The 12,782-nt window shown below is 35.9% G+C and overlaps 1 protein-coding gene across 1 annotated transcript in view; it reads left to right on the forward strand.

Annotated features, from left to right (window-relative positions):
* The first annotated feature begins 2,138 nt into the window (after positions 1-2,138).
* Positions 2,139-12,782, forward strand: part of LOC123554678 (uncharacterized) — a 91,581-nt gene continuing 80,937 nt past the window's right edge. Inside the window, exons 1-7 of the mRNA XM_053547816.1 lie at positions 2,139-2,540; positions 3,112-3,207; positions 3,898-3,981; positions 6,203-6,223; positions 7,266-7,292; positions 9,654-9,700; positions 11,453-11,557. Of these exons, the coding sequence (XP_053403791.1) occupies positions 2,295-2,540; positions 3,112-3,207; positions 3,898-3,981; positions 6,203-6,223; positions 7,266-7,292; positions 9,654-9,700; positions 11,453-11,557 (626 nt within the window). The 5' untranslated portion in view covers positions 2,139-2,294. The remainder of the gene's footprint in view (positions 2,541-3,111; positions 3,208-3,897; positions 3,982-6,202; positions 6,224-7,265; positions 7,293-9,653; positions 9,701-11,452; positions 11,558-12,782) is intronic.

Consider the following 12,782-nt stretch of genomic DNA (forward strand, 5'->3'; position numbering starts at 1 on the left):
TCGTCAGGTTGTTCTAGTTTGGTATTTTCCAGCAGAGTAAGTTGTGGACCTAGATTTGTCAAATTCTATGATATTTTAGTCACTTCCCTTATATAATTGGTCTGACTTCCACCAAACCTTACAGGAGTGATCAGTGCCAAGTCTTATTATGCATATTATCAACATCGACATGCTCCACTTCAGTGATTTCAGCAGACTTATCCCCCTTGATTTGTCATATTTTACAAAGTTAACACTACTTGCTAAATGCAATTAGGCTGAATTGCACCAGACCTCAAGAGTGATTAGTGCGAAGCATAGTTGTGCATATTATCATCATATTCTGATTAAATGTTTTGCAGTGGAGTAATGAACGTTGATCTTTCTTTGATCTGTGTCAGTTTTCCTATACCACTAGTTGGAATTCCACCAAACTTCACAGGAGTTATCGATTGCCTAGTTGAGTATATCGTTGGAATGTTCTGGTTCAGTGATTTTACCTGGAGTGAAGACCCTTAATTTGTGGCATTTTACAGTTTTCTGAATGGCAGGTGAAAAAAACACAACCTATTGTATATGTGTGATCATTAATTGTAACAAGAACTGGCACTGTAAGCGACATATTACCGTGAAGCATGCAGACTAACACAAAATGATGTTGAATGACAGCAGTAAATTTGATTAAAAAACAATACTACCAATATGAACATGTTGATGTGAAATCTTGAAAATATGGGTTCTTTGGTCATCACACAAACTTTCTAGGCGCCGAAGCGTTCTTCATTTATAGGCCGCAAACGGATTTTTAAGTCAAGGTTACCGCGACCTTGAACTTTGAGCAGCTGACCTTAAAAAAATTAATAGGGTTCCTCTGGTCACGTGCAACCTGCCTTCCAACCTACCTTGCACTCCTTAGCTTTTAGTTTTGTTGGGTCACACAGTTTCATGTCGTTTGGCGATATTCAAGCTTAGATGGTGGAGGGAGACCCCAGGTGCCCCTTCGTGCATTATTACAGCACGGGCGGGCTCCTTTGTAGAACCACCGATGGATGGCTTCCTCACACGAAGAATCCATCACCAGGAGCGAGGCTCGAACTCACATCAGTGAGGGGCAAGTGATTTGACGTCAGCGACCTTATCCAATTAGCCACGGAGGCCTCTCATTAACATTTTGTACCCGCTTTCTTAAGCTGCGCATGGACCACACTGCATGTGTGATTAGAATCTACACATCTAAGTTTTACTTCGGTAATTAGGATGATTTTAGCAGAGTTTTTGGCCCTTCTCTGGCGGTTTGTGTCTTACAGGTGTTTCATGCTGGTTTTTGCAAATGAGTATATATTCTCGCTTCCATACGACTCTTCTTTAAGTGCATAGTTCGTAAATAGTTGTCTTTAATGTTTTAATGGTGTAACTGGACACAAAAGACAAACGCGAAATAATTAAATGGATATATGAAGGGTAGCGGGACGTAAACTATGTTACTATTTGTAAACCATTTTATTGTTTGATATAGTTTTAAAGGTATGAGGTATGCTTCATTGTCACGAGCTAGCAATGTACGAGTCTTACTTCTGAAAGGAACATTTTGGCCGTGTCCATGTAACGCCCATTCTGCAATGCGTTGCGGCAACTCCGAAATTTCTCTCTGTCTGTCTGTCTGTATGCTTAAAGATATGCTAATAATTTCTTGTCGGTTGACGCGCGTCAAGTCTAGGTCCCCAGCAGGGGTTTGACTATTTTGAAGATAAAGATTCAATGTTAGGCCATGATTGAGGCTCGCCGGTATGATGAAAATAAAATTACGTCAGTCAACCAACAGCAGTACCAAAACAAAATGAATTATTAGTGTTAAAACAAAATGCATGTATACTTTGCCCTCCCCACACTGCAATTACATTAGTGGGACAAAATATCTACAAATCGGACATTTTGGCCTAAGAATTTACCCAATCTTGCGAGGACATTGTTTGTCTTAAAAAGGCATGAAAACATCGAAAATATTCTGATAAATAGCGCATTACAGAACACTACAAAAAGTGAACCGTAAGTGGAGGAATTAGGCCCTACATCAGCTTGTACAAATGAGTACACCGTCGCATCCTTGGTGTAAACTGGAGGTGTAAACGATGACGTCATTGCGCAGTTGACGTTGTTTCCGTAACAACGCGATGTGCTGACTGTGCGGCGTTTTTACATTCAGTGTTGTTGGAGACATTTTTCATTTGAATAGAACAGTAATTTTGACGGCGACCATTTTAGGGCAGATTTGTGCAGACTGATACTGTCGTCTGCTACATAACTGCAGCGCAAAAATGGATCGCTCTCGTCAGGCTTCGTCTGCTAGTCGGAAGCTCGGGAAATTACAGCCCGTTCCCGAAAAGTTGCCTAGTGCTAACCCAAAATTTAAAGGGTCGATGATGGTCGCTGAACTACCAGACAAAAAGCACGGTATGAGTATAGACCCAAATCTACTGGTGGGACCATTGTATGTGCCGAAGACGTCGGATTCAACCCGGATTAAGGAACAACTTTGTGACATTACAGAAAAATTACACGAGGTTAAGTATACATTTAGAACCAGACTTATCTATAGACTATATGCAAAGGCGAGCGCGTGCTTTTAATGACATATACGGTTTTAGTTAGAGCGCAGACATGGCAGAGTGCTTTGTGTTGGGCCTAATTAAAACATTTATATTACATTCCGTTTGCAGGCGCATTTGGGAAACAGTGGTAGGTCACATATATAGCTGAGTTGGCACTATTCCAGTACACTTTAGAGTCATTTTGACTATTGACTGGTAAACTACTCAGTGTTTTAAAATTTATTTTCACAGTGTTATTTTTATTTTTGTTACATTTGTTTCCGGAAGGTCTAATACGCATCAGTTGTTCCAGCTTATAAGCTTAATATATATAAGTAATATAGTACGAAGTATGGACCGGTGATTTATATAAGGAATTATGTATTACCATTAGCTAGATGAGAGGCTTAAAAAGTTTGGCCCTATCTAAGCTCGCAGTTATGTGCCAGGCTCACCACATCATTTTGGTTGCTACTAAACGAACGGATGTGTTGCACTGACATAATTTTGAGAACTAAAAAAAAATGAACAAAATTTATTTCAGACCCTGTATACCTTTGACGAGTTTGAAGATTTTGAGCACGAGGATCCCGTGGTTGCCATGGTGCGCAAACAAATTGGACAAGTTGATGACAAAAATGTAGCGTATTCGAAACCTTTCTATTTTCATCTTTATAAAACGTAACATATTGCTGCTTAAATACTCTGCTATTTAAATACTTCGTTCTTTGGTTTTTAATACAATCAGAACCAACATTTTTATACGCCCGAATGGGGATATGTGTTATGGCGCCGGTGTCCGCCTGTCTGTCTGTTAGAGATTTCGTGTCCGCTGTGTAACTCTTAAAGCCATTAAAAGATTTCGAAGAAATGTGACACAAATGTTCGCCGTCGTGCAGAGCGCATGTTTTGGATGGCTGGCGTCAAGGTCACACTTAGGAGTCAAAGGTCATATGACTTTGTTTCATGTTCGCTCTGTAACTCTTGAACTGCTCGAATGGTTTTAAAGAAACTTTGCACAAATGTTCACCACATCGAGACGACGTGCAGAGCGCATGTTTCGGATAGCTCCGTCAAGGTCACAGGGGTCAAAGGTCATACCTTCAGGCGTATATTGCTCCGCATTGCGGTGCTCTTGTTGAGTTACTAACTTGAACATATTTGCCAACTAAAAGATTCACGTAATAGTTACTATATAACCTAGCTCCGATTTAGATTAATTAAACCACAAAGTTAGATACACTCACAGCTTTGATAAATATAAATATTTAGAAAACAAAGCATCATGTACAGAAAGGATAACTTTAGCTTCTTCGTATTTTATCCACAGATTCGGTCCAATCTTGCAACATTCATGAACAAGTATGAGGACATGTCCAGTCAGGTGTCCGCAGCCAACAGGGATCGTGATGACGTAAGATTTTCAGCTGACCTGGGTTTACAGAAAGTTGAATATGTTACAAACACTTGTGTTATAAAATTTGACTAGTAAACAAGTTTACAGCTTCGAAAAATCATAAGTCTGTAACATTTAAATGCAAGCTTACAGAAATGCAACCAACATGTTTATTTATTTTGGTTATTTATAACTTCGGAATATCTTGCAAAAATCTCATGTAAGTAATTAAGTTTGTACCACTAGTTGCTTTCAGAGTACTCGTGTTTGATGGACTTTTTAGGGAAATTAATTTTTCCTCTAAAATGCATGGGTTAGTCCCTTTAGGATTTTTTTCTGATAAAATATTAAAGGGATTATCGTGAAATCCTTTAATTCATCGGCACAAAATTTTGTGGCTTCAACCAAAACTGCTATTCCTAAGGGATTTCAATGTTTGGACATGCCGCAATGTCAGAGTGTTGTATTTACTTGTTCTTTTGGATTTAACTTTGTGAATTGACTCAACCACGAAATCCACGAAAATTAGTCACTCATGAATATTAATGATTTCACAGTAATTTAATGATTTATTCATTTTTAGCTCACTTGAGCCAAAGGTTCATGGTGAGCTTTTGTGAATGTTCAATGTCCGTAGTCAGTTGTCTGTCGTGCGTCGTCCATCCGTTAACAATTTTTAAAAAAAATTTCTTCAAAACCACTTGGCAGATTTACACCAAACTTCACAGGAAGGTCCTTGGGTGGCCCCCTTTCAAAACTGTTCAAAGCATTGAATGCAAGACGTAGAGCCTCGATATTTAGCATGTGACATCATCTAATGGTCCTCTATAAAGATTATTCAAATTATTCCCCTAGGGTGAAAAGAGGTCCGCCCTTGGGGTCCCAAGTTTTACATAGACTTATATAGGATTTAAAAAAAAATCTTCTTGTCTGAAACCGCAAGACCTAGGCCTTTGATATTTGGTATGTAGCATTGCCTTGTGGTCCTCTACCAAGATTATTCAAATTATTACCCTTGGGTGCAAAGAGGCCCCGCCACAGTGGTCCTAAGTTTTACATAGACTTATATAGGAAAATCTTTAAAATTTGCTTGTCTGAAACTGCAAGGCCTAGGCTTTTGATATTTGGTATGTTGCATGCCTATTGGTCCTCTACCAAAATTGTTTAAACTATGCCCTTGTGGTGAAAAAAGGCCATGCCCCGGGGGTCCCAAGTCTAACATAGACTTATATAGAAAAAATCTTCTTGCCTGAAAGTTCAAGGCCTGTGCCTTTGATATTTGGTATGTAGAATTGCATAGTGGATCTCTAACAAGATTTTTTCAAATCATTACCCTCGGGTGAAAAGAGGCCCAGCCCCGGGGGTCACTTGTTATATGAGTTATATAGGAAAAATACATAAGAAATTATCTGATCATATTTCCTACATTGTTTAATTATAATTACCTGATGACCCGAAATAGGTGTCACTTGACTGTGACCTTGGCCTACTGACCTGCTTTCTTGGTTTTTAAGATACAGCCTTGAAATTTGGATGACATATACAATTTTACACACCATATACAGTTTTACACACCAATCTTAAAAAACGATCTAGGGCCATCATGACCTCTTGTTTATTCTTATTAAAAAAAAACGGTGAATACAGGCCATTAAACTTGCACCATTGTAATGCTTGTTTACAATTTTTCACTGATAAAAGGCATAACTATTTTGTCAACTGCTTTGATGGCCTAGTGGTAGAGCATCTGCTTTGAGTGCAGGAGGTTCAGGGTTGTATCTCTGGCCACGTCATACCAAAGATGTGAAAAATGGTACCAGTTGCTCCCTTGCTTGGCACTCAGCCTTTAAAGGGAAACTGGATTCCTCTTCTCTCATACCCTTGTGGCGATGGGTTTTGTCAGGAATGTGATGTCTAGAGTGATTAATATAAGTTTTAGAATTTGCTTCACAGTCACCCTTTAAATGAGCCGCGCCATAAGAAAACCAAGGTAGTGCGTTTGCGACCAGCATGGATCCAGACCAGCCTGCGCATCCACACAGTCAGGATCCATGCTGATCGCTGTCAGTTTCTCTAATTGCAATAGACTTTAAAAGCGAACAGCATGGATCCTGACCAGACTGCGTGGAGGCGCAGGCTGGTCTGGATCCATGCTGGTTGCAAACACACTATGTTGGTTTTCTCATGGCGCAGCCCAAATAATTAGTATAAAAATCATTTTCTGTCTTTTCTTTTCCAGATGTTAATGCAGCTGGCAGATGTAAGTATTTGAAAACAAAGGTGCTGTGAGTTTTATAAGTGTCTTATACTAATTGGTTGCCTAATTTAAGATAGAATTGTTCAAAGAATAGTTAAAATATGATGGGAAAAATCTCGTTCTAACACTTTTTAAGATTTTATTTTATATAAACAAAGGAAGATTTTACCATGTATTGTCTTGTCGATTAAAACATGTTCCGCCTGAAAAGGGATTCCTGATTAGTATCCCTTCCTGGTGTAATTTGAATGTGTTAGAATGGAAATAGATTTCAGTTTTGCATGCTTTGCAAATAAAACATGTTGTTTTGTTCAGATGCTTCAGCCTTCATGATTAGATTACGATGCATCTGAACCCAAAACAGTGTTTTATTTGCCAACAAAAACAAAACAAAAAGCTATTTCCCAAATTTTGAATTGATTAACCTGTATACCTCAAATTTTAGGATACAAGGAGATGTATACTGGAGATGTTTGATAACACAAACATAGAATTAATCATTTTTGATTCAAAGTCACATTGACACAATTTTAGATCACAATGACAACTTTCAAACTTGTGATGGTGGAAAAACCCACATGCTCCTCCAGACATCATTTCACCAGGCATTGGTGGGCACCGTGATAGAACCACCAGCCTTTCAGTAAGCCAGATGAATGGTATCCTCACATTAAGCAATGTTTTAAACCAGAGCCATGACTGGCTAGAAATTCTAAGTCATCTTCACCTCAACCACTTGGTAAAACCTGGCTCCTCCAAGTATAGAAATGAGATGTTGTATTTACTTTCAGGTTTTTAACCTTTACCCTGCTAAATTTCTACAATGAACTGATCCATTATTCAATTTGGGCAGTACCACTTATTATTCAAAGGGATGTTCACTGAAAACTTACTGACTGATGGATCTTGGTCTGCATTGGCTGCAAGAAGGCAAAAGGTTAATGATAAAAATTGTCTGAGAACCTGGTATTTTAAAACCATTATGACTGTAAATGTATAAAAACTTAGAAATCATTGACTAACTATTTGTTCTTTCTGTTTGCAGTGGTTTACTACTGATCATGTAGATTTGGTAAGTAATGAATAAATAAAATCATAATTTTCATAATAAATCATAAATATTTCAGAATATTTATTCTCACCACTTCACTCATACAGATATATTTGTCGAATATTTACTTCTCCATATATCAATTGTATATATTTTGTTATCATACTGCTATTTATAACCATTTAATGCTGATAGACGGTACTAAATTTTTGTAACACTTGAGGTAATGATCGGCATATCCTTCATCATACTCCCGATGATGTTTTTGACAGTCTTTGATTATAAACATAGCTCATCGCACATATAATCACAGTGAGGGTGCTTACACCAGATATTGCCATTTTCTGATAAGGTATTTTCCAAAAAATGTTATTAATTTTCGTCAACAAGGTAAGTAAAACCCAAATTTACTATTGTGTTTTACTACTATAGGAAGAAAGAGAATTTTAAAAACCGGGTACTCTGTATATGTTTTGACAAGCATAAAATGAGTCAATTTTAAGTAGAAATGCTGAAGTTTGTGATAAACAAAATGCATGCCGTGAATACATTTCTCCCTGTACTGTCACCTATTTGCATTATGGAAAAAATTCTGGTTTTTAAAACCATAAAAATTAGTAGTTTCTGACCTTAAAAAATTTGGTGGTCACTGACCATTCAAAATTTGGTTGTCTCTGACCTTTAAAAATTAGTAATCTGTGACCTTACAAAATTTGGTGGTTTCTAACCTAAAAAAATTGTGGTCACTGACTTTACCAGTTTAGTGCCCTCTAACCTTAAAAATTAGTAATCTCTGACCATACAAATTTTGGTGGTCTCCTACCTTAAAAGGTTGGTGGTCACTGACCCCCTAAAAATTTTGGTGGCCTCTTACCGTAACAAACGTAAAAAAAAAATCGGCCTGTAACCTTTAAAAATTTAATAGTCTCTGACCTTTAAAGTTTTGGTGGCCTCTAACCTAAAAAATTAGTTGTCTCTGACCTTAAAAACGTTGGTGGCCTCTAACCTTGAAAATGAGTAGTCTCTGACCTTGAAAATGTTGGTGGCATCTAACCTAAAAATGAGTAGTCTCTGACCTTATAAAATTAGTAGTCTGACTTTAAAAATGTTGGTGGTCACTGACCTAACCTTATTTGGTGGTCTCTAACCTTGAAGAATTAATAGTCTCTGACCAGAAGACAATTGGTGGTCTCTAACCTTACAAAATAAGTAGTCTATGAGTTGAAGAAAATTTACACAGTAGACATATGAATCTTTCGAAGGGGCTCAAATTTCACTACAAGGGCTTTTATCAGTCTGGTCATATCTTTTTTGTCCCAGGTCAGATACTTATGCCTGTTGGGTCGGGCTTTCTGCAAGATGTTATAATAGTGGCATACCAATGCCAAATTTAAAAAGATAGGCCTACCTTTAACTCTTTTTGAAATAATCCATGTAATATCAACTGTTGAAACAATGCTCAGCATCAGATAGCTTAAGAATAGAAATACATTTACAACTGGTAATCATAACAAAAATTATTGCATACTATATGGCACTATTGTGAATGTGAATTATGATTTAAAACTTACCACATAAATTAGAAGAAAGTAGATCTAAACATTATAAATGTTAATGTAAAAACATTATGTATCTGCAGTGCTTAAGACAGTACTGTTTTGTATATATAAAAGTTAAGGGTAAATTATGTACACTTTGTCAGACTCAGTGATGATGTCAACGTTACACAGTACAGTAAAATGTGATATATATTAAGTCAATACTCGGTACATCTATACTCAATACACAGAACATCGTCAGCGCTCATTTATGGCTGATTTCTCCATCATTTAAACATTTAGAAAGCTGAAATTTTGCACATGTTTTCTTTGTATGTACTGTATTAACTAAATATATCATACAATTCATAATTTTCCCCACATAGCAAATACTGTTGCTGGTGACAGTATTGAGAAAAATATGTTCAAGGCATGCGTTTATCAAATGACAAAGTTGTCATATTTTATCACAAATTTTATCCTTGGCTCATTTTATGCTAATGTGAAAGCATTTTCACAGTATCTTGTTCCTAAGAATAAAATTCCCTTTTTCTGTAGTAAATTGGATTTTTATTTATCTTGTAGACGAAATTCAATCAATTAAGTTTTCGGAAAATACCTTATCACAAAATGGCAATATCCAGTGTACGCATCCTCAATGTCTATATGCGCACCGTTGAAATATGTACACCATTTGTTAGGTATCGTCAAAACTAAAGAATGCTGAAATTGTGTACGAAAAATACATAATTATAATTCCTGACTTTCCTTTCAGTGCAATCTATAACTTTCGTCAGATAAATTTGCTCACTTTGCTAAAATATGATAATGTTTTATGTTTCAGGATGACATTAAATCAGCTGTAGATGAATCTGAAGAGGAATTCATGAAGTGAGTTAGATCTGTCAGCTAGTTAAAACAATTCTTTGGGAACTAATCTCGCTAATTACCTGGTAGAATTATGTAGGTACTTTCCAGCCAGTCAATAACTCTAACCAAGAAATCTAGTGTGACAGAAAAATATACACAGTGTTTTTTCTGTGGGATGTATCATGCATGCTCGCCAGACTTTTTAGGTGGGGATTGCCCCAATCATCCGAGACGGTTTGCATGCTGTGATTCATTTCACAGTCATACTGGTTAATTCTGTCTGTTCAAAATGTAAGATATCTTCTGTTCAATTCTGCTCTAACCTGTGTCTTTGATAGTTCAGTAATTATTTATGCTGTTTTATTTTGTTTCATGTTTTGATCTGCTTACCTTTAATTTAAAACACTATGTATCTTTATTACCGTGATGTTTATAATAGTTCAATTACCATTTTTATTGAACATTATGTTGATCTATGCTTTTATGTAAATCACTTAATTTTGAACGTATTTTTTATATGAAAAGAATGCTATATAAATTAATGTGGTATATATAAATAATAATAACAATAATAATTATAATAAAACAAAAATCAGTTTCTTATTAGGTCATTCGCCAAAATATACATTCCCCCCCCCCCCTTCCAATTTTTACAAAAATTCCCCTCCAAAAAAATTGTTCCAATAGGAATTACATGATTATGTAAATCATACAATTCAACATTCAAGACAATGTAAGTTAAAACCATCAAACAAGGAGAATGTTCTCTGTTATGATTGGGGACAAGGTGGCCGGTATATCTCATGTCTTTCATCCTCAGCCTTGGCTTCATGTGTGGAAATCATTAGTTTACACTTGTGGAAATTAAGCAGGAACACCAATTAGGTTAACACACCGCCTTTACATAATTGAAATTCAGTGGATTCCTCTTATTTGCATATTGGTTATTTGAATATTCCATATATTTTCATATAAACTTTAAACCTCAAATTACTTTTAAAGTTATTCATTTATTTGCAAAGGATTCACTTTGGATAATCAATCTGTTCTGTTACTGTTGAAAATAGTACCATGAAGTATTAGTTATAATCCTAAGTGAAAATCTGCTAAATGGAAACGATTTTAAATATTTGTAGTTTGCTCCATGACTATATGACAGTTTTTTCAATAGTCTAAATAATAGGACGTTTCGGGACAGCGTGATAACTTTTGACTACATGTCGCTGTCTCCATCACCGTTAGAGTGACGAAAACTGTAAAATATCAGATAATAAAGTAAGTCATCCCGATAAGCCAAATGAGTAAGGCTAATAAAATTAAAGATCATTTCACATCAAACTAAACTGAAGCCCTGCAAACAAAATCAGAATGCATTATGACTGATGGACCATTCCACATATTATGTTAAAACAGAATCCAACTAAAATGTAAAATGAAACCGAAACAAAAATATGAACAAATTAAAATCTAGTTGGGTTGCTGAATTTCTTCTTCAAAGGTGTTAAAATTTTTTTTTCAACACGGTTGATTTACACTTACTCAGAGATGAGGATAAAAATTTGGCATATAATTATGTGAAAGTCCTAGCCAATCCTGAAACCAAAATAAACTGATTGACATTGTATCACTTTTGATTTCAGTTTGGTATACACATGAAGTGGTGTCAAAAAAAACAAAACAAATTCTATCCTCTCATCAGAATGAAAGCACAAAGTTAGGTATGTTGCATAGTTGTCGTACAAATTGAGAAATGATTCATTTTATATTTTGCAGACAAAGTTATTTCAGCACCATGACCAACTTTGAAAAGTTAAAGAAGTTACAGTCTCAAATTTTGTCTAATGATAAACAGGGCATATCCTCAAAGCAGTTACAGCAGTAAGTACACATGTACCAAGGCAGCTTACTGTAAAAGCAGAAATTTCCGCGATGGTTTAATTTTCTCTATATACCTTAGGCCCTACATCTGGCGAAAATTAATCCTCATGTAAATATTCACCATAAGTAAAATTCAAATTCAAGTATGATACTATTTTTACAATTTCGTGAATATTTAATCTTGCAAACATACTCAAAATTTCAAATTCACGAAATTTTGACCCAGCGCAAATATGTGCTTTTATATGGTGCCCGTAAAGTGACATGTGAAACTTTTTTATTTCATTTTTAGCTCGACTATTCAAAGAATAGGTAGAGCTTTTGGACTCACCCATGCGTTGGCATCGGCGTGAGCATCCGCATCCCGATTTGGTTAAGTTTTTGTATGTAATCTGGTATCTCAGTAACCACTTGTGGGAATGGATTGAAACTTCAAACACTTATTCACTGTGATAAACTGATTTACATTGCACAGGTTCCATAACACTGTTTTTCTTTTTTACAAAATTATGGCCTTTTTTAAACTTAGAAATTTTTTATTAAGGTTTTATGTGTAAGCTGGTATCTCAGTATCTACTTATGGGAAGGGATTGAAACTTCACACACTTGTTCACTGTGATGATTTGACATGCATTGCACAGGTTCCATAACTCTACTTTGCATTTATTTACAAAATTATGCCTCTTTTTCCACTTAGAAATATTTGGTTAAGTTTTTAGCTCCACTATTCGGAGAATAGGGGGGCTATACTACTCACCCCGGCGTTGGCGTGACCCTTTTTGGTTAAAGTTTTTCTTCAACCTTTGTTTTTCTGTCATATCTTTGTTACTATTGCTTATATCTTACTATAACTTCACATAAACATTGTCTAGTATACAATGTATGTGCAAGGGCTGAGCCCATTATACCCAAGGTCAAGGTCACCAAGCTGTAATACTTAGGTTATTTTTAAGGTTAAAGTTTTTTGGCAACCTTTGTTTTTCTATCGTATCTTTGTTAATATTACTTATATCTTACTGTAACTTCACATAAACATTGTCCAGTATGCAACCAAAGTATGAGTAGGGACTGGGCCCATTATACCCAAGGTCAAGGTCACCAAGGTGTTATACTTAGGTTATTTTTAAGGTTAAAGTTTTTCAGCAACCTTTGTTTTTCTGTCATATCTTTGTTACTGTTGCTGATATCTTACTGTAACTTTACATAAACATTGTCCAGTATGCAA

The sequence above is a fragment of the Mercenaria mercenaria genome, chromosome 7, assembly GCF_021730395.1.
Source record: "Mercenaria mercenaria strain notata chromosome 7, MADL_Memer_1, whole genome shotgun sequence".
NCBI lineage: Eukaryota > Metazoa > Mollusca > Bivalvia > Venerida > Veneridae > Mercenaria > Mercenaria mercenaria.